The sequence below is a fragment of the Coregonus lavaretus genome (genome assembly GCF_964263955.1).
Source record: "Coregonus lavaretus genome assembly, chromosome: 20".
In the NCBI taxonomy this organism is placed as follows: Eukaryota; Metazoa; Chordata; class Actinopteri; order Salmoniformes; family Salmonidae; genus Coregonus; species Coregonus lavaretus.
Window position 1 is genome coordinate 11,789,393 of NC_140007.1, and position 20,492 is coordinate 11,809,884.

Below are 20,492 nucleotides of genomic sequence, written 5' to 3' on the forward strand. Positions count from 1 at the left end.
TAGCGTGGCCACAAGAGGGGGCCGTCACAGCAACACTGAGAGCATGACTGAGAAGATTTGACCGACCACTGAACATGATCACCTCTGCTTTTTGCTGTTTACATGTGATTCTGTGCTTGTTTTATGTTTGAATTGGCCTTTGGGGATAATAATAAATGTAAATGGAATTGAATCTCAATGTGAGTAAAACACACACTACTTGAGAGGAGCACAGTGTCAGACGCAGAGCCGGAAGCAGCTGTTTTGGGGTGACATGCTTTACTCGATGGATACAACCGCAGCAAGCTTCGTCAGTTAAGGTAAAACCAACACCTAAACCAACCACCAACCTGACCTATCCCAACCGGCAACCACCAACCCAAGGTTGCTGGAGCTGTAACCGTGAACAGAAATGCACAAACGCTCGTCTCACAAGATATGTTCTACAACATATATATGAAACAATGTAAAAGGGGTCCTCATCTTATCTCTTCCTAACCATCACCTTTTACAACTATAGAAGCATGGCATCCAACTGTGTGCCATCCTGAAGGCGTGCCACCACCACCTGACCTGCAACCTGCCACCACCCGAGTCGACTACCAGTGCCTTGTCCTAAAATCATCCGCCACCACCAGTGGTAGAAAAAGTACCCAATTGTCATACTTGAGTAAAAATAAAGATGTCTCATCTGTGTGAGTTGGACTATTTTCCTGTCCTGCTAAGCATTCCAAATGTAACGAATTCTTTTGAGTGTCAGGGAAAATGTATGGAGTAAAAAGTATATGATTTTCTATAGGAATGTAGTGAAGTAAAAGTAAAAGTTGTCAAAAATATAAATAGTAAAGTAAAGTACAGATACCCCAAAAAAAGACTTAAGTAGTACTTTAAAGTATTTTTACTTAAGTATTTTACGCCACTGGCCACCACCCCTATCTGTCATATAGGTCACCCACCCCAGCTGATCTGTTTCCATGGTGACAGGCCCCAGAGTACAGGATTCACCTCAGATCCCTCTCCCTTATAATCTCAGGTCTCTCAACCGGCCAGGAATATCTTATCTGCCAATCCGCACATGGACGAATGGACACACGCAAATAGATACACCCACAGACAGACAGACCCACACACGCATACAGGCAGACAAACCCAATCGTAGCCATTACAGTGTTTTGCAATCACTTTGGTTTTCACAAATATGTGGTACATTTTAACAATGCTTAGTACAATACTCAAAACAGATAATCAAAAAGGCAGTTGTTTCAAAACTCAAAGCACATTTTAAATTGACTAGGTACAACATACATAGTCACTTTTTCAGAAAACTTAATCAGTGTTTCATCTAGAAATACAAGTTTCATATTTCAATACATGTTCATATGAAGTAATTGCTTTTCACAATGCAATGCTCACACAATGCAATGCTCACATGGTCCTCTGTAGCTCAGCTGGTAGAGCACGGCGCTTGTAACGCCAAGGTAGTGGGTTTGATCCCCGGGACCACCCATACACAAAAAAAATGTATGCACGCATGACTGTAAGTCGCTTTGGATAAAAGCGTCTGCTAAATGGCATATTATTATATTATTACTTTTGATATGATTGTCTTCTGATTTGTTAAAATAATTGTACTATTGCTTAATCAGATTGCTCTTAATGGATAATCACTTAACCTTTTGGTAAACCTATATATTTTAAACTGATTAGTCTACTACAGATTTTGAGAACTACATAATGAAAATATATGTTTGTAAAGTATAAACATATTAAGTATTATATATACTTTAATGTACTATTATTAGAATAATTATTATGATTTTATTTCACAGTACGTTTTTTAAATAATACAATTGCCAATACAGCACTGTAATACCGTAATACAGTGCCTTCAGAAAGTATTCAGACCCCTTGACTTTTCCCACATTTTGTTACGTTACAGTCTTATTCTAAAATGGATTATATAAAACATTTTCCTCTGCAATCTACACACAATACCCAATAATGACAAAGCGAAAACAGGTTTTTAGACATTTTTGCAAATGTATTGAAAAAAAAAAACAGAAATACCTTATTTACATAAGTATTCAGACCCTTTGCTATGAGACTCGAAATTGAGCTCAGGTGCATCCTGTTTCCATTGATCATCCTTGAGATGTTTCTACAACATGATTGGAGTCCACCTGTGGTCAATTCAATTGATTGGAAAAGCACACACCTGTCTATATAAGGTCCCACAGTTGACAGTGCATGTCAGAGCAAAAACCAAGTCGTGAGGTCGAAGGAATTGTCCGTAGAGCTCCGAGACAGGATTGTGTCGAGGCACAGATCTGGGGAAGGGTACCAAAACATTTCTGCAGCATTGAAGGTCCCCAAGAACACAGTGGCCTCCATCATTCTTAAATGGAAGAAGTTTGGGACCACCAAGACTCTTCCTAGAGCTGGACGCCCGGCCAAACTGAGCAATCAGGGGAGAAGGGGCTTGGTCAGGAAGGTGACCAAGAACCCGATGGTCACTCTGACAGAGCTCTAGAGTTCCTCTGTGGAGATGGGAGAACCTTCCAGAAGGACAACCATCTCTGCAGCACTCCACCAATCAGGCCTTTATGGTAGAGTGGCCAGACGGAAGCCACTCCTCAGTAAAAGGCACATGACAGCCCACTTGGAGTTTGCCAAAAGGCACCTAAAGACTCTCGGACCATTAGAAACAAGATTCTCTGGTCTGATGAAACCAAGATTGAACTCTTTGGCCTGAACCTGGTACCATCCCTACGGTGATGCATGGTGGTGGCAGCCTCCTGCTGTGGGGATGTTTTTCAGCGGCAGGGACTGGGAGACTAGTCAGGATCGAGGGAAAGATGAACGGAGCAAGTACAGAGAGATCCTTGATGAGCGCACAGGATCTCGGACTGGGGCGAAGGTTCACCTTCCAACAAGACAACGACCCTAAGCACACAGCCAAGACAACGCAGGAGTGGCTTCGGGACAAGTCTCTGAATGTCCTTGAGTTGGCCAGCCAGAGCCCGGAATTGAACCCGATTGAACATCTCTGGAGAGACCTGAAAATAGCTGTGCAGCAACGCTCCCCATCCAACCTGACAGAGCTTGAGAGGATCTGCAGAAAACAATGGGAGAAACTCCCCAAATACAGGTGTGCCAAGCTTGTAGCGTCATACCCAAGAAGACTCGAGGCTGTAATAATTGCCAAAGATGCTTCAACAAAGTACTGAGTAAAGGGTCTGAATACTTATGTAAATGTGATATTTTAGTTTTTTATTTGTAATAAATTTGCACAAATATCTAAAAACCTGTTTTTGCTTTGTCATTATGGGGTATTGTGTGTAGATTGATGAGGGGAAAAAAACTAATTTAATCAATTTTAGAATAAGGCTGTAACGTAACATAATGTGGAAAAGATCAAGAGGTCTGAAAACTTTCCTAATGCACTATATATTTCATTTACATAGCATACACTTTTATCCAAAGTAACAACAGGGAGTCCATATATTTTCATATGTGACCCCAGTGGGAATCGAACCCACAACTCTGGTGTTGCTAGTGACATGTTTGACTACTCAATTACAAGTACAATAAAATACTGTAAAATATAATACAATACATGATTACAATACAGGTGGAAGGTGTATGATCGCCATCCCCTATGAGCGTGCCACCCTACTTTAGGCTATGGATGAGGCATGCGATGACATCAATCCAGACCAATGTCTGGCTTGGATTTGCCATTCCAAAAGGTTTTTCCACAGAGGCATGAACAATGAGGACATTTACTGCAATGTGGATGAGAACCTATGGCCGAATGCTCAAGACAGGCTTGATGCAAACTAGTGCCTGCTAAACATTTTATTTTTTTCATTCATTTAATTAGTTTCATTTGATTACAGTACACCTATGTTTTAATTATATTTCATTAAATTTTTGCATCAATGATTGTGAAAGACGTCTTCAATGATCACACCTTTGATCACACATGGGATAGAAATTATGGAAATTAGATTTTCTGTCAATTTTGATGGGTAGCACAAGTGTATTGCCTAATACATTTGATTGATAATGTGAAAACAGTGTAATGTACTGTTATTTACAGTACTGTAGCATATTACATTCAAAGGGCAATTTTGAAACATGCACCTTATATTTTTTGCTGTTGTTAAAGCAGCTAAATTGAGAAGATATCATTATGTTGTGTTTTGGTAATTAAATTAATGTTCTCATGGTATTTCACAGTAAACTTGTATTTTTGATCATTGGTTGTGTGGTGAAAGATGTCTTCAAATAAAATGAATGCACAACGAAAGGTTTTGAATGTAAGACTTCATGCGTTACAAGTGTTACCAGTATAGAGTTTTGTACAAAGAGTTAAAAAATTCACCACGTACAATACCTGTCAAAGGTTTGGACACACCTACTCATTCCAGGGTTTTTCTTAATTTTTTTGGACTATTTTCTACATTGTAGAATAATAGTGAACACATCAAAATTATGAAATAACACATATGGAATCATGTTGTAACCAAAAAAGTGTTAAACAAATCAAATATATTTTATATTTAAGATTCTAATAATAGCCACCCTTTGCCTTGATGACAGCTTTGCACACTTGACATTCTCTCAACCAGCTTCATGACGTAGTCACCTGGAATGCATTTCAATTAACAGGTGTGCCTTGTTAAAAGTTTGTGGAATTTCTTTCCTTCTTAATGCGTTTGATCCAATCAGTTGTGTTGTGACAAGGTAGGGTTGGTATACAGAAGATAGCCCTATTTTGTAAAAAACCAAGTCCATATTATGGCAAGAACAGCTCAAATAAGCAAAGAGAAATGACAGTCCATCATTACTTTAAGACATGAAGGTCAGTCAATCCAAATTTGATACTTTTGGTTCCAACCACCGTGTCTTTGTGAGACGCAGAGTAGGTGAACGGATGATCTCTGCATGTGTGGTTCCCACCGTGAAGCATGGAGGAGGAGGTGTGATGGTGTGGGGGTGCTTTGCTGGTGACCTGTCTGTGATTTATTTAGAATTCAAGGCACACTTAACCAGCATGGCTACCACAGCATTCTGCAGCGATATGCCATCCCATCTGGTTTGCGCTTAGTGGGACTATCATTTGGGCTATTTGACCAAGGAGAGTGATGGAGTGCTGCATCAGATGACCTGGCCTCCACAATCACCTGACCCCAACCCAATTGAGATGGTTTGGGATGAGTTGGACTGCAGAGTGAAGGAAAAGCAGCCAACAACTGCTCAGCATTTGTGGGAACTCCTTCAAGACTGTTGGAAAAGCATTCCTCATGAAGCTGGTTGAGAGAATGCCAAGAGTGTGCAAAGCTGTCATCAAGGCAAAGGGTGGCTACTTTGAAGAATTTGTTTAACACTTTGTTCTTTACTACATGATTCCATATGTGTTATTTCATAGGTCTGATGTCTTCACTATTATTCTACAATGTAGAAAATTGTAAAAAATAAAGAAAGAAAAACCCTTGAATGTGTAGGTGTGTCCAAACTTTTGACTGGTACTGTACTTATAAATAGCACCAAAGTACAAAAAAACTAACAATTATCTCTATGATTGTAGCAAGGAAAAAATACACATTTACCACCACTATTACTTTATGATTCTAAAACCTACCTATGGTACTTTAAGTTTATATTTTCACTGTAATCCTGTGTAGCTCAGTTGGTAGCGCATGGTGTTTGCAATGCCAGGGTTGTGGGTTCGATTCCCATGGGGGTCCAGTATGAAAATGTATGCACTAACTGTAAGTTGCTCTGGATAAGAGCATCTGCTAAATGACTAAAATGTAATAGTACATTACAGACAGTATATATCATACATTATATGTTTATACTTTACAAACAAACCTTTTCATTATGTAGTTCTCAAAGTCTGTAGTAGACTAACCAGTTTAAAATCTATATCAAACGGTTGAGTGATTATCAATTAAGAGCTTTCGGATTAAGTAATAGTCAAACGTATTTTAACATAATGAGAAGACAATCATATTAAAAGTAAGGTGAGCATTGCATTGTGAAAATAAATTACTGTATATGAACATGTAATGCAATGTGAAATATGTATTTCTAGATTAAACACTGATTAAGTTGTACTAAGTCAATTGAAAATGTGCTTAGAGTTTTGAAACAACAGCCTTTTTGATGATCTGTTTTGAGTTTTGAACTAAGCGTTGTGAAAATGTACCACATACTTGTGAAAATTGCATCAAAGCAAATCGAAAAGCTGTTAACACCTTTGAGATTCTATGCTGATGTTCAGGCCCAAATAGACCAATGAAATTGTAGAACAGATTGAAAGATGGAAAACAAAATCCAGAGCTGCTGACTAAGGAACAATCAATACTGGGGAAGAGCATAGAGAAAGGAGGAAAGATGAGGGAAATGGAAAAAGGCAAAAAGTTAAGATATATCAGTAGAAAAGGAGAGAGAGATCACAGGTGTGAGCTGCTTCGTCTGTGCAAACTGGAAAGCGTTGGGGCAGTCCTCCCGTTGGATTATGGGATTACGGTCAGGACGGGCGGTCATGCGAGTGTTGTGGTCGGCACTGACCCTGCTTACAGCCAGATTACCCTGGTGAGGTGAGTTTGCTTCAACCTGCCTCCTGTCACGTCCTCTGGCTCTCCCTCCTTTCCCTGCCTCACACTGGCTCTTTCTCTGGCTGGATGGCTGTCTACCGCAGGTCTCCCTCCCTATGGTTCACCACACCACCCGTCCACCCATGTCTCCCTGGTCAGTCACTAACCTGACTGACTCCCTGACTTCCTCCTGCCTCCAGAACAGTACATGCCTTGGGGTTGAAGCTTCCTGGGGCGTTAGGACACCTGTCTGTGGGGAAGCCTACCTGGATACTACATAGACACCAGACGCATCTTCTCCTTGACCACCTTGAAGACCCTGGGAGCGGTTGACGTCCTGATAGTCCTGACCAGTGCTGCTCACCCAGTCCAGCAGAGTTTAGCTAGCTAGCATCAGGTGAATCCATGAAGTGTCCATCTGTCCGGACCAGCAAATCAGAGGTGAGTGACTTTCTGACCTGCAGCCTAAGACCTTTGACCTTCTGTCAGACAGCACAGCCAGGGAGCCTAGACCACCTCTGACCCCAATAGCGACATCATTAATATGGAGTGGTAATGGAGATGTAGTGGTATGGTGGCTCTAGCTGATAGTGGTGCTCTCCCTGCATGTGGGACTTCTACTCTTACTATGATACATAGCTTAGTAACACTTAAAGCCTGCATGTATAATGCACTTTATAATGTCTTTTAGCCTTTCAGACAAATTCTGGGAAGGATGAGACATTGGCTCATTCCGTAAATGTGTCTTTTTCAATGACGGCAAAATGTTCCAGTCCTCTTCCACATTGAAGTTCCACAGAAAGAGCAGGATACGTTTTTGCTGCAACCTAAGAAATCCAAATAAAGTTTAGAGAGGGATTTTTACATTTAGAGGGGGATTCCTAAGTTTAGAGGTGGATTCCTAAGTTTAGAGGGGGATTCCTAAGGGTCTAAGTTTAGCACTGTACTATTCCAGTCCTTTTTCAAGGCAGGGAGTGACTTGGATTAGAGTGAATTGAATGTGTCAAATAACACATAGCTGGGACAAATATATAAACTGAGTGTTCAAAACATTAGGAACTTCTGTCTGTAGCATCTGAACCGTTTGGGCTGCAAACTAATATGACCCCACTATGGAAAGGGGAGATGCTACAAACCCCACAAGTGTCAAGGGACTCGTCTGAAGGTAACTGGTACCAGTAAAAAAAAAAAAAAAGGATATATGGAGGTAGTTTTGTGCCAACAAAAGAAACAGGGTTAAATATGTGTCCAAAAACCAAAAATATTTCCTTAGCTTACTTATATCTCCTAGATATAGGAAATACACTTCAAAACCTTATCCCCCCACCCCAAAGGCTTAGACCTTTAGAGGTTAACCTGTCTCCTCCCCTTCAGTTACACTGATTGAAGTGGATTTAACACGTGACATCAATAAGGGATCCTAGCTTTCACCTGGATTCACCTGGTCAGTCTATGTCATGGAAAGAGCAGGTGTTCCTAATGTTCTGTCCACTCAGTGTATCTATATGACAACCACAGCACAATGGGTTCTTGTCCATGATATCGGTTAACTGATTTCTAAAACCATGGTAGTTAATCCTTTAGGCTTTACATAGAATCCAATATGTTCACATGCTTTGTGGTGTCCCCTCCCCTTCATGCCTGATCAGTAAAACAAACAAAAGCAGATTACTGTTAAAGGATTAGAGCTTTACCCAAAAAAGGACACATTTACAATTTTCCGGTACTATGGATTTACTGTTTTTCACGGGCTGTAATGATTGCGATCAATAATCACAGTGTAGTCTTCATTTTTGTAGTTGTCCTTGGTATGGCTCCCTCTGCTGCACTACAGAGTAATTACCGAGAATCATTACTGAGCGAGCAGCGTCTCAGTGATCCTCATGGCCAACATGGGGATCACTAATGAATCCAATTAACTCTTGTTAATGACCTTTTTGAGGCATCCTGTTCCTCTAGTCTAGTCTCCTCTGATGGCCCTGCAACTGACGTACACACATGCCTCATTCACATCATCAATCATCTCTTCTTTTGCTGTTTTAGGCTGTAGTAACTTGACAAGGAATGCCCACACGCATTTCAATACTACTTTCCTTTACTTTCAACCTAAGAAATAAAAGGTGTACAGCCATGTACAAACAGTACAAATACAGCTAAACGATACAGCCCACTCAACATGTGTTAGAGTCGCATTGTATAGATCCGACCCTGGGTGATGACATCATCGAAGGGGAAAGGTCACGGTCAATGCCAATGCCAATAATAACCATGCACACATGAATAGTAATCATACTATACTGCAGGTAATTACAATACATATTCAATGTAATTATTTATATAGTGTCCACTCTATAACATAGGCCTAGTCATGGAAGGCCAAATAAGTTTGAATAAGAATCACACGAGTCAATGAGAATGGTTTAAAAAATGACTGGCAGCGACATGGGGCTGACTAGGGATGATTGGCGCAGCCTGGCAATATGATTAGCTTGTTGACGTGTGATTCATTTTTATTGTTGACAATGATTCAGTGAGAGGCATACAATGTTATAATGTGATAACAGGTTTGCAATGTTAAAGTTGGCATGTAGACAGCTGAGGGTGCCGTGTTGTGTCTCCAGGGCTATGGTTGGTTGTGAGGGCCTGGAGGCGTGGTGAGATACAGAGGCAGCAGGCAGCTCCATGGCGTGGACTGAGCTGGAGCTCCGGGCAGGGCTCAGAGCTGGGCTACACAGGGCCCTACTACCACTTCTCCTCCAGGGGTTGATGCTCCTTACCTTCCCCTGCCTTGGTGGTCCCCCACAGCCGGCACGCAATCCTCTGTCACCAGGGCAGCCTTTTCTAGTACTATGGGGAATCCCCAACAAGGCGTGTTCTATACGTCCTGACCCAGGAGCCTTTGGGATGGAGAGAGAGGGCCGCGTGTCCATGTTTTATGAGGACACTCTGGGGAAATACCCCTATTACACTCACCAGGACCAGCCGGTGAATGGGGGTCTTCCCCAACACACCAGACTGGATGGACACCTCCAGAAGACAGGGGAGGACCTGGTGGCAGCGCTACCCTCCACAGGGTACCAGGGCCTGGGGGTACTGCGTTGGGGCCAGTGGTCCCCGCAGTGGGGAAGGAACCGTGAGAAACAGGGCATCTACCTGGAGGGCTCCAGGGCTCTGCTGAGGACCTTCTTCCCTGACTGGACCACTGAGGAGGTGGAGAAGTGGTCTCAGGTAAGATCCTCATCAATACCAGTTTAGAGTAATAGGAGAAATAGATGTAATAAATGCTATTCAACATCACAGTTGTCTCATAATGATGTCATCCCGTTCCCCAGGTGGACTTTGAGGCAGCGGCCCAGTCCATCCTCATGGAGACGCTGTGGGAGGTGAGGAGGCTCCGCCCCAAGGCTCTGTGGGGCGTGTCCCCGTACCCCAACTGCTACAACTCTGGCCCCGCCCAGTCGCTGTCCAATTACACAGGTCGCTGTCCCGCCACCGAGATGGCGTTGAACGACGAGCTGCTGTGGCTATGGAAATGCTGCTCTGCCCTCTACCCCGCCCTCACACTAGAGAAGTTGCAGGGCGGGACCTCAGGGACCAGACTGTACACGTCCAATCAGATCCGAGAGGCACTGAGAGTGGCAGGCTTGGCCGGGACCGCCTACGACCTTCCTGTGTTCCCATTGGTCAGGAGTGTCTATACATCAACCAATACTTTTCTGTCTGAGGTGAGATAGTGCTGGGTGGAAGTAGATGTTACCATGTTTTTGAAAGTGGTTTCTCTTTGTCTGTTGGTTCTGTAACAAGTGTATAACAGAGTGATGTTCCCTCAGGCGGACCTGGTCAACACCATAGGTGAGAGTGCTGCCATGGGGGCAGCAGGGGTTATCCTCTGGGAGAAAGATCAAGGTGTCTTCTCTTCAAGGACTCAGGTACACATCTCTTCAATTGTCCATACATTCAGTCAGTCAGACTACCGTGGGTCTGAGGTCTAAGAATGACAACATTTCACCTGTCTGCCCCCAGAGAGCCTGCTCAGAGCTGGCCACGTTCGTGCGTGAGGTCCTGGGCCTGTACGCCGTCAACGTGACCACAGCCGCCCGCCTGTGCAGCGTCTCCCTGTGCCAGGGGCGTGGCCGCTGCGTACGCCGCAAACCCGGGAGCTCCGCCTACCTGCACCTGCCGCCCTCCAACTTCCTGATGACGCAGGGGAAGGTGGAAGGGGTGCAGGCCACAGGCCAGCTGGATCCTGGAAACCTGGAGGCCTGGAAGAGGGACTTCCAGTGCCAGTGGTATGAGTCCATGGAGGGGGCGGCTGCCGACGAGGAGGTCCCCAAGGACAGGGCACAGGGAGCCCTTCCTCCCACACTGAATTCCCCCTTGTTGAGTGAGCTGAACCAAGGGACCAGGCCCACCCTCGCTCTGTCAGACCACAGTGGACCATCACTCACGACACCTCTCCTGCGTCTACTGCTGGTATTAGCCACAGCTCTAAGCCTGAACACAGACTTATGCCTGAACCTCTGACTAACCTGCTGGACTATCAGGTCGGGCTCAGGGGGCTAAACACACTGTCGTACCAGTGTATACTTTTTTGGGGTGGAACAGAAACTCTTAAGAGGTGTTTCTATTTCGAACAAAGAAATGTTGTGAACAGAGACTACTATTCTATTTTGGAGACTGTGGATGTTTTTATTGTCTGTACAAGTAGATCAAACAACAACCTTTTATTCATAGGATTTGTGGTTAACATTGCCGTCATTTCTCGTCTCGTCAACAGTTGTGTGTATTCAGTTCATAACATTGCAGTACTGGGTGTTTCTTTTATAACTCATTTTTGTTTTTCTGCACACTTTTTTTCCTTCTTCACGCTACTCAGCTCTACTCCTTACATGTGAATGGCTATGTTGTGACGAACCTGTAATATGGTTCACAACTTGGTTTCCTCAAACAATGTAAACACATTCTACAACATGTTCCTGCAGTCATATCAATTGAGATGGCTTCACCATTACCTTTGTGTTCTTACCGGTCATGCTATTGCGTTTACAATAAATCATACCTCTGTGAAAATGTACTAATATTTTCTATAAAATGTTGTTGATGCAGTCTAGATGTCCTGTCCTGTATCAGTCTAGATGTCCTGTCCTGTATCAGTCTAGATGTCCTGTATACACGTCATCACAACCACATCCAGGAACAAAACAGACAGCTACTCTTTGCAGCTCATGTACATTTATTGTGTTATTTTTCTTAAAATATACACTCAGGACGAAGGGTACCTAAATCATTTCTTTGTTACAGAAAGAGATATGTACAGAGGTGCTTCTGATTGTACAGATTAAGAGCAGTTAGAGAGGAGGCCATCTCTCCCTCCCCAGCCAAACATGCACCCCCCAAAGTCTATAGTACCACAGCCCATCCCCCTTTATATCCAGTGTGAGGGTGCTGCCTTCTTATCTAGGTGGGGCTTCAGCAGGTCTGACGACATCTGGTAGCATCCAAGTCCTTCATGGGCCATGGTACAAGAAGCCAGTAACGGCATGCTACATGTAACTGCTGTCCAGAACCTCTCACCATGGCAAAACAATTTAGGCCAAATAGATATGTTCGATATTGAGACAGGCCTACCTACTCAGTACCAACCTACCAGACAACCTGTGAAATGACAGAAGGTACCACAGTCTCCTAAAGCGCAACATATTATCCAGGGATCAGAGAGGAGAGCTCCACAGGGAATGGCTTTTGGTTGGTAACAGGTATGCAACATGACGTCTGGAGGGACTGGTAACAGGTATGCAACATGACGTCTGGAGGGACTGACATTTAAACAACATAATACGTACCCCCACCTGTCTCATCTTACTAGTTTCAGGAACCTGCCTAAGAAGTGACTAACATCTAAACCATCTTATCTCAACTGTTCCAAAAGCTCACTCTCCATATGAGAGAACGAGAGAGTGCCCCCGTGTTGGCAGAAGCAGTTAGTACAATCTGAACCAAGTGGGTTGGACGGTAAATAAGAGAAGCATCAAGTGCTCTGTTTCCTTCAAGTTCTGTCAGGGGGAGGGACTCCTAGCCGAATGAGCATTTCCGGGTGGAGGAGGGGTTTGAAGCAGGACGTCTCCATGGGGAGGGGTGAGGGGGAGAAGCAGATCATCCATGAAGCTAGCATGATTAGTAGCAGTGATTCCAGGCGGGAGGGAGGGGATCGTTAGGTTAGAAAAGGGTCTGCAGTGGAAGAGGGTCTCTGGGGGAGGGGTTTCCAGGTTAGAGGGGTCTCCGGGGGGGGGGGGGTCTCCAGGTTAGAGGGGTCTCCAGGGGGGAGGAGTCTCCAGGGGGGAGGGGCTACTTGCAGATGGCCTCCAGGGCATCCAGGGTGCGCTTGATGTCCCGGATCTGGGCGGCCAGAGTGTGGATGGGCTGCATGGAGCGGTCCAGCTCCTCACAGCGCGCCATCAGCGTGTACATTCCCTATGAACACACACGCGCTACAATAAGGACATTATACTTATGACAAGAAGCATCTGTGACTATCGATCAGTATTCAGTGCTCATCCTTCCATTCACGTCTGGCCAAGCTATCTGTTCTCTCACCTTTATGCTCATGTCCACAGACTCCCCCAGGCTGTCCACTGAGTCTCTGTAGGTCTGGATGTAGCCCACACTCAGCGCTGTCATCTGGACACACACACACATTGATAAAAGACATACAGTATATAGCATAGCAGACAATAACTCTGGGCAACTTACAATCAGAGCATTACAATAGCAGAGCAGAACTAAAAGGACGGAAGGGAGATCAGAATGATTTGAGTGAGTACGTGTGAATTAATAAATGAATGACATTTTATTTTCGTGTCAAATCGCCAGCTGGCAACCCATCACTTATGGGATTAATTGACACAAACAAACATTACAATGATTCACAGTGATAGTTCAGTGAAAATTCTTCCGACGTTCTGCGCAGCGCGCACCGCATAAAGAATGAAAAATAAATCAATAAATAATAGTAGAGAAGGTTATGCAAGCATTAAATAACCCTAGAGCAGTAAAAATATAATACAAATAAATACAGAAATAAATACAGAAACATTTGTGTGTGTGTGGTGTGGACAAACTGAGCTCACGTACGTTCTGGATGGTTCCGTTGAGGCTGCGCATCATTAGCTCCACGCTGTGGGCAACTTCCTGTGTGTGTCTCTGCAAGTCCACCAAGACAGCAGGGTCGATGGGAGGGATGTCAGCCGGCCGCCGCAACGACGACCCCCGACCTCTACTGCTGATGGAACCCGAACAGTCCGCTGGACTCAGAAAGAAAGAAAGAAAATAAAGAAAAACACACACCGGAAATGACTATGTTATCTGACGGTCTACAAAGCAAACCAAATCCTCCTCCCTCATACAAACTGCTGTGTGAGTAATCCGTAATCCCACCCTTCCTGAAGGTGCTAATCTAATCAGTAGATTAGAGGGAAAGGGTAGATTGATTCGATTTGGAACTCAGCCTACAACTGCAACTTCAAACACTGACGCGTCGCTGAAATAACACCAGAAAAGGCATTTTGTGGATCAGCATTTCTCTGATCACCAGGGTCGTATTCAGGCCCATCGTAAGCAAAACGTTTTGCAATGGAAAACGGAGATGTCTTACTGGACAAGTTCAGATGGTCTCCCTGTTTCAGTCCTTTTCTTTCCAGTTTGGTACCTAATGAATACAACCCTGGTGACTAATTATCCAATCCCCCATCCCGGTCTCCGCGGTCCCCCGGTGCTGGTACTCACAGTCACAGTCACAGTCCAAACTGGGCTTGGAGCTCATCTTGATCTTCTGCTCCAGGTTGCGGCAGATGTAGTGGGTCAGGTCCCCGTCGTGGCTAACTGTTCCCTCCAGCTCCAGGGCAGAGGAGATGGTGGCCCTGCGGCCCTCTGGCTGGCCCCCCCGGCCCCCACCCCGGGCCCCTCCACCGCACGCCTGGCTGATCTCGTCCAGGCTCTTGCTGTCCTGCATGCCCCGAACGATGCGCTCCCGCTCTGGGACGTTCCGCACGCGCACCTGGGCCATGACATGGGGCGGACAAGGGCTGCTGTCTGACGACTCCCCCTTGGCTGGGGCAGAGCTGGGGCCCGGAGCTGCTGCCGAGGGCTCCTCTGTAAACTGAGGGGAAGACGCAGTCTTACACATAACAATCCTCAAGATCCTCCAGACATATAAGCATGCTGCACTGCACAATGGATTAAAAATACACTGATGATAACTACTCGAGGGAAAATGTACTTGCTACGATTGTGATATGACTCACCTAGCTATTTTAAAATGAATGCACTAATTGTAAGTCACTCTAGATAAGAGCATCTGCTAAATGACTCAAATGTTAAATGTTAATGAAATAAAGTACTATAGTACTATTCTCCAGCTGATGGCTCTGGCACTTTAACGTTAACAATTATGTACAGGAGCAGTAGCAGTCAATATGACAGACTCACCTCAGCTGAGACTTCAGCCTGTGTGTTTCCTGCATGCTGCTCCACTCTCTCCTTTTCACACTCTTCCTCCTCCTTTTCCTCCTCTGTTTCTGCAACACAGCAGCTAGAAGGCTCTGTGTGCTCTGTCTCTGACTGCTTTTTGTCTGTGCTGTGAGTGTCCCCCTCTGGGGCTGTGTCTTTGGATGGCATGCCTGTGTGCTGCCAGTCTCCAGACAGAGTCTCGTTGAGGGGCATACCTGTTTGGGGGGGTCCAGTGAGGGACATGTCTTTGGAGGGCACGTGTGGGTCTGGCTCTGTGTCTGCTGTGCATGTGGTAGTGGGGAGGGAGGGGTGTGCTGGGAGCGTGTCTGTGTGTTGTTGTGTGTCTGAATGGGACGTGGTGTTGTGAGGAGTGTCTATGGGGTTTTCTTGTCCATCGCATGCTCTCTCCCCATCCACACAGTTCTCTGTCTCTCTAGGGGTCACATCAAGGGATCCCTGCCCAGGACTGGGCATCCTACTCCCAAACTTCAGGAGCTGTGTGGGGGTAGTAGGGGCATGGGTGTACGGGCCATTCACACTGCAGGATTCCGGGGAGTGCTGTGTATCCACCCCATTGGCTGCTTCCGGCAAGTCTGTGCCAATCACAGGGAAGAGGCTCATCCCTCCACCTGCTGCATAAAATACATGTCAGATAACAACTGACACACTCTCCTCCCTATGCATACATACAACTGGGTCTGACTCTACAAATCAATGCACATCAACTTGCTCACCCAGGGCTCCAGCTCTTTTTTGTTAGTGGGTTTTGCTTCCTTTTTGCTTTTAAGGGGGGTTGGGAGAAAGACTTGAGAATTTTGTGTGATATGTTTTCTATTCAAGTCTCTTGCTAGTACGTCTAGCCAGCTTGCAAGCATACATCGGAAGACCCACCAAACTAAACTGTCAACAATACAACTTTGCAGGTCAATGCAATCCAACAAACACAAGAAAACTAAATGATCAAAGGTCGAGTGACTGTACAATAAGCGATATAAGAATATCTTTAGCCACCAACAGCGCCTGTGTTTATACTACGTAGCTAGGTACTAGTAGCTGGCTATCAGTGTGATTAGTTACAGCTAGCTAGCAGCAGGAAACTGTAAAACAATTAGCAATAAGTACCATCAGACCATAAATAATGGTCCCAACATCTAGCAAGCAAGTCGACATATTGATGTCATTATCAGACATAAGCTAGCAATCAGTCACATGACGTTAGCTCGCAGGCTAGCTAGCTAGCTGTCGATGATAGCAAGGCAAGCAGGCCTCGGAATTTTATCTTGTTTTTAGTTCCCTTGTTATTCCGTGTCAAGAGTTACCACCTGGCAATGTGTGAGATGACTTACTTTCAGGAAAGTAAAATATTTGGCCGATTTGAGCGTAATCAAATAAATAAACACTTACCACTGTAGTTCTTTCCTGGAGATGTAGTCAACCATGAAACTGTGTCGAGTCCGCTCTGTATATTCTTCCATACAACCTGAAATAGAAAACGCAATAGTTCCGCATAATGATGCAACGAATTATAGGCTAACTCACCACAGTCTCACATGATGATAATATGCAGTAGTATGATGTTATCTTTAATAAGTATAATTTAAACCTATAATAATTGTAAATACTAAATCATTTCAGAATTAAGTTGTATTTAATTGAATTCAATGAAGTACAGTAAATCATTCATGTCTACTTAGGGACAGATCGAAAATTACTGGGGGGGAGGGGAGGTAGTGCGTTATTTCCCTGGTTTACATTCGCTCTTCTGCTCGTATTTTCCCTATAAACAATGGCTTGACTTACTTTGATATTACCCTAATAAAGTTTAGAAACGTTTGTGATGTTTTGGTATGGTGTGGCTATTATTAAGCTTTAGCTGCTGCAGGCCTATGCTATGAAGGCAGTGTGCCCCGGCGCTCCAACTGACTCCGACAGTTGAACTTGAGGTGAGGAAGACTGTTTCAGGCCTACCAGAGTTACTCCTATAATCGAACAATATAATGCTTATCTTTATGCAAAATATTTGGTGAGAAACTTTACGAATTACCCTCCTTCTGTACGTCTATACAGTGCGTTCGGAAAGTATTCAGACCCCTTCATTTTTTCCACATTATGTTACACTACAGCCTTATTCTAAAATGGATTAAAGAAAAAAATCCTCATCAATCTACACACAATACCCATAATGGCAAAGCGAAAAAAAAGCTTTTTTATTATTTTTTGCAAAACAGAAATACCTTATTTACATAAGTATTCAGACCCTTTGCTATGAGACTCGAAATTGAGCTCAGGTGCATCCTGTTTCCACTGATCATCCTTGAGATGGTGCTACAACTTGATTGGAGTCCACCTGTGGTAAATTCAATTGATTGGACATGATTTGGAAAGGCACACACCTGTCTATATAAGGTCCCACAGCTGACAGTGCATGTGAGAGTGCTTTACAAGTGGGATGCACTGTTGAGCGCTACATGCCATGCTTTCCACCTGGCTACCCCTACCCCGGCCACCAGCTCTGCACCCTCTGCTGCAACTTGCCCATGTACGCTTATCACGCTGCGCCTTGGTCCGTATCCTCCGAGGCCGCCAGATTAAGGGGGTCCTTGGTTCAGAGGGAACAGAAGGAAAGTGTAGAGGCACGGCGAGAGGAGCTGGTTAGGCAGCAGAAGGAGCGGGGGTTAATGAAGGAACCCAGTCCCGCTCCTCGCACCAATCAAGTGGTGCGTGTCGCCAGTCCGGTCCGGCCCGTTCCTGATTCCCGCACTAAGCCAGTGGTGGGTGTTCCCAGTATGGTTTGGCCCGTTCCTGCTCCTCGCATCAAGCCAGTGGTGCGCATCGCCAGCCCGGTCCGGCCTGTTTCTGTCCCTCGCACCAAGTCAGTGGTGCGCGTCGCCAGCCCGGCCCGGCCTGTTCCTGCCCCGTGCACCAAGCCAGTGGTGCGCGTTGCCAGCCCGGTCCGACCTGTTCCTGTCCCTCGCACCAAGCCAGTGGTGCGCATCGCCAGCCCGGTCCGGCCTGTTCCTGCCCCTCGCACCAAGCCGGTGGTGCGCGTCGCCAGACCGGTCCGGCCTGTTCCTGCGCTCCGCACCAAGCCAGTGGTGCGTGTTCCCAGTCCAGTCCGGCCTGTTCCTGTCCCTCGCACCAAGCCAGTGGTGCGCGTCGCCAGCCCGGTCCGGCCTGTTCCTGCTCCCCGCACCAAGCCAGTGGTGCGTGTTCCCAGTCCAGCCCGGCCTGTTCCTGTCCCTCGCACCAAGCCAGTGGTGCGCGTTGCCAGCCCGGTCCGGCCTGTTCCTGTCCCTCGCACCAAGCCAGTGGTGCGCGTTGCCAGCCCGGTCCGGCCGTTCCTGCTCCCCGCACCAAGCCAGTGGTGCGTGTGTCCAGTCCGGCACGGCCCGTGCCTGTTCCTCCGGTGCCTGGTCCGGCACCGGTCAGCTGCTCCACTCCGGAGCCAGAGCAATCCGCTCCACCGGGGTCCGGTCCAACTCCTGTCAGCGGATCCACTCCGGAGCCAGAGCAATCCGCTCCACCGGTGCCCAGTCCAGCTCCGGCCAGCGGCTCCAGTCCGGAGCCTGTACAGATCGATCCACCGTTGTCGGGTCCAGCTCCAGTCAGCGGTGCCAGACCAGACCAGGGGCGCAACGGGGAGGTGGAGAGAAAGTGGTTGTCACGCCCGGAGCCGGATCCACCTCCGAGGCGGAATGCCCACCCGGTCCCTACCCTGTTGTGTTTGTGTGGCGCGGTCGCAGTCCGCGCCTTTGGGGGGGGGGGGTACTGTCACGCCCTGGCTCTGGGGACTCTTAAATGTTGAGCCAGGGTGTGGAGTTTCTATGTCATATTTTCTATGTTGTGTTTTCTAGATCGTGTAGATCTATGTTGGCCAGGGTGGTTCCCAATCAGAGGCAGCTGTAGCTCGTTGTCTCTGATTGGGGACCATACTTAGGCAGCCTGTTTGGCACTAGTCAGTGTGGGATCTTGTTCCGTTAAGGTTTGTTTTGGGTAACCTAGGACTTCACGTTTCGTTTATTTGTTGTTTTGTCGTGAGTTAAGTACTGAATAAAATGTACGCTTATCACGCTGCGCCTTGGTCCGTATCCTCCATAAACGATCGTGACAAAATAGCCTTGGTTTCTCAAATGACTGCCTCGCCTGGTTCACCAACTACTTCTCAGATATAGTTCAATGTGTCAAATCGGAGGGCCTGTTGTCTGGACCTCTGGCAGTCTCTATGGGGGTGCCACAGGGTTCAATTCTCGGGCCGACTCTATTCTCTGTGTATATCAATGATGTCGCTCTTGCTGCTGGTGACTCTCAGATCCACCTCTACGCAGACGACACCATTTTGTATACATCTGGCCCTTCATTGGACACTGTGTTAACAAACCTCCAAACGAGCTTCAATGCCATACAACACTCCTTCCGTGGCCTCCAACTGCTCTTAAACGCTAGTAAAACTAAATGCATGCTCTACAATCGAACGCTGCTTGCACCCGCCTGCCCGACTAGAATCACTACTCTCGGCGGGTCTGACTTAGAATATGTGGACAACTACAAATACCTAGGTGTCTTGTTAGACCGTAAACTCTCCTTCCAGACTCACATTAAGCATCTCCAATCCAAAGTTAAATCTAGAATCGGCTTCCTATTTCGCAACAAAGCCTCCTTCACTCATGCTGCTAAACATGCCCTCGTAAAACTGACTATCCTACCGATCCTTGACTTCGGTGATGTCATTTACAAAATGGCTTCCAACACTCTACTCAGCAAGTTGGATGTAGTCTATCACAGTGCCATCCGTTTTGAAACCAAAGCCCCATATACTACCCACCATTGTGACCTGTATGCTGTCGTTGGCTGGCCCTCACTACATATTTGTCGCCAAACCCACTGGCTCCAGGTCATCTATAAATCACTTCTAGGCAAATGCCGCCTTATCTTAGCTCATTGGTCACCATAGCAACACCCACCCGCAGTATGCGTTCCAGCAGGTATATCTCACTGGTCATCCCCAAAGCCAACACCTCCTTTGGTCGCCATTCCTTCCAGTTCTCTGCTGCAAATGACTGGAACGAACTGCAAAAATCTCTGAAGCTGGAGACACTTATCTCCCTCACTATCTTTAAGCATCAGTTGTCAGAGCAGCTTACCGATCACTGCACCTGCACACAGCCCATCTGTAATTAGCCCACCCAACTACCTCATCCCCATATTGTTATTTACATTGTTATTTATTTTGCTCATTTGCACCCCAGTATCTCTGCACATCTATCACTCCAGTGTTAATACTAAATTATAATTGTAATTATTTTGCACTATGGCCTATTTATTGCCTTACCTCCATAACTTACCACATTTGCACACACTGTATATAGATTTTCTATTGTGTTATTGACTGTACGTTTAGTT

General features: G+C 45.8%; 2 protein-coding genes across 3 annotated transcripts; one reads left to right on the forward strand and one right to left on the reverse strand.

Annotated features, from left to right (window-relative positions):
• Nucleotides 1-9,269: 9,269 nt before the first annotated feature.
• LOC311147525 (hyaluronidase-1-like) lies at nt 9,270-11,111 on the forward strand (the record flags this gene model as incomplete). Its single annotated transcript, XM_084184278.1, has 4 exons — nt 9,270-9,815; nt 9,920-10,312; nt 10,418-10,516; nt 10,611-11,111. The coding sequence occupies 4 exons, from the start codon at nt 9,270-9,272 to the stop codon at nt 11,109-11,111; spliced, it is 1,539 nt and encodes a 512-aa protein (XP_084040404.1).
• A 148-nt stretch (nt 11,112-11,259) lies between these two features.
• On the reverse strand, nt 11,260-16,563 carry LOC311147547 (uncharacterized protein). Of its 2 annotated transcripts, none has more exons than XR_014614804.1 (6): nt 16,497-16,561; nt 15,072-15,724; nt 14,370-14,742; nt 13,719-13,893; nt 13,182-13,265; nt 11,260-13,058 (listed from the first exon to the last, which is right to left on the reverse strand). XR_014614804.1 is itself a non-coding variant. In XM_084184295.1 (6 exons), the coding sequence occupies exons 2-6, from the start codon at nt 15,711-15,713 to the stop codon at nt 12,933-12,935; spliced, it is 1,395 nt and encodes a 464-aa protein (XP_084040421.1). In that variant the 5' UTR covers nt 15,714-15,724; nt 16,497-16,563; the 3' UTR covers nt 11,260-12,932. The 2 variants fall into 2 exon arrangements, 1 of the variants encoding a protein (XP_084040421.1); XM_084184295.1 differs by having other exon boundaries at nt 13,719-13,888; nt 16,497-16,563.
• Nucleotides 16,564-20,492: the final 3,929 nt, after the last annotated feature.

Bases quoted from the DNA above. Each gene is read 5' to 3' on its own strand.
- LOC311147547 (XM_084184295.1), bottom strand. From the start codon at position 15,713: ATGAGCCTCTTCCCTGTGATTGGCACAGACTTGCCGGAAGCAGCCAAT. The intron at 13,889-14,369 runs GTGAGTACCAGC...TTCTGAGTCCAG, and splicing joins TTTGGACTGTGACTGTGACT to CGGACTGTTCGGGTTCCATC. The intron at 13,266-13,718 runs GTACGTGAGCTC...GTGTGTGTCCAG, and splicing joins TCAACGGAACCATCCAGAAC to ATGACAGCGCTGAGTGTGGG.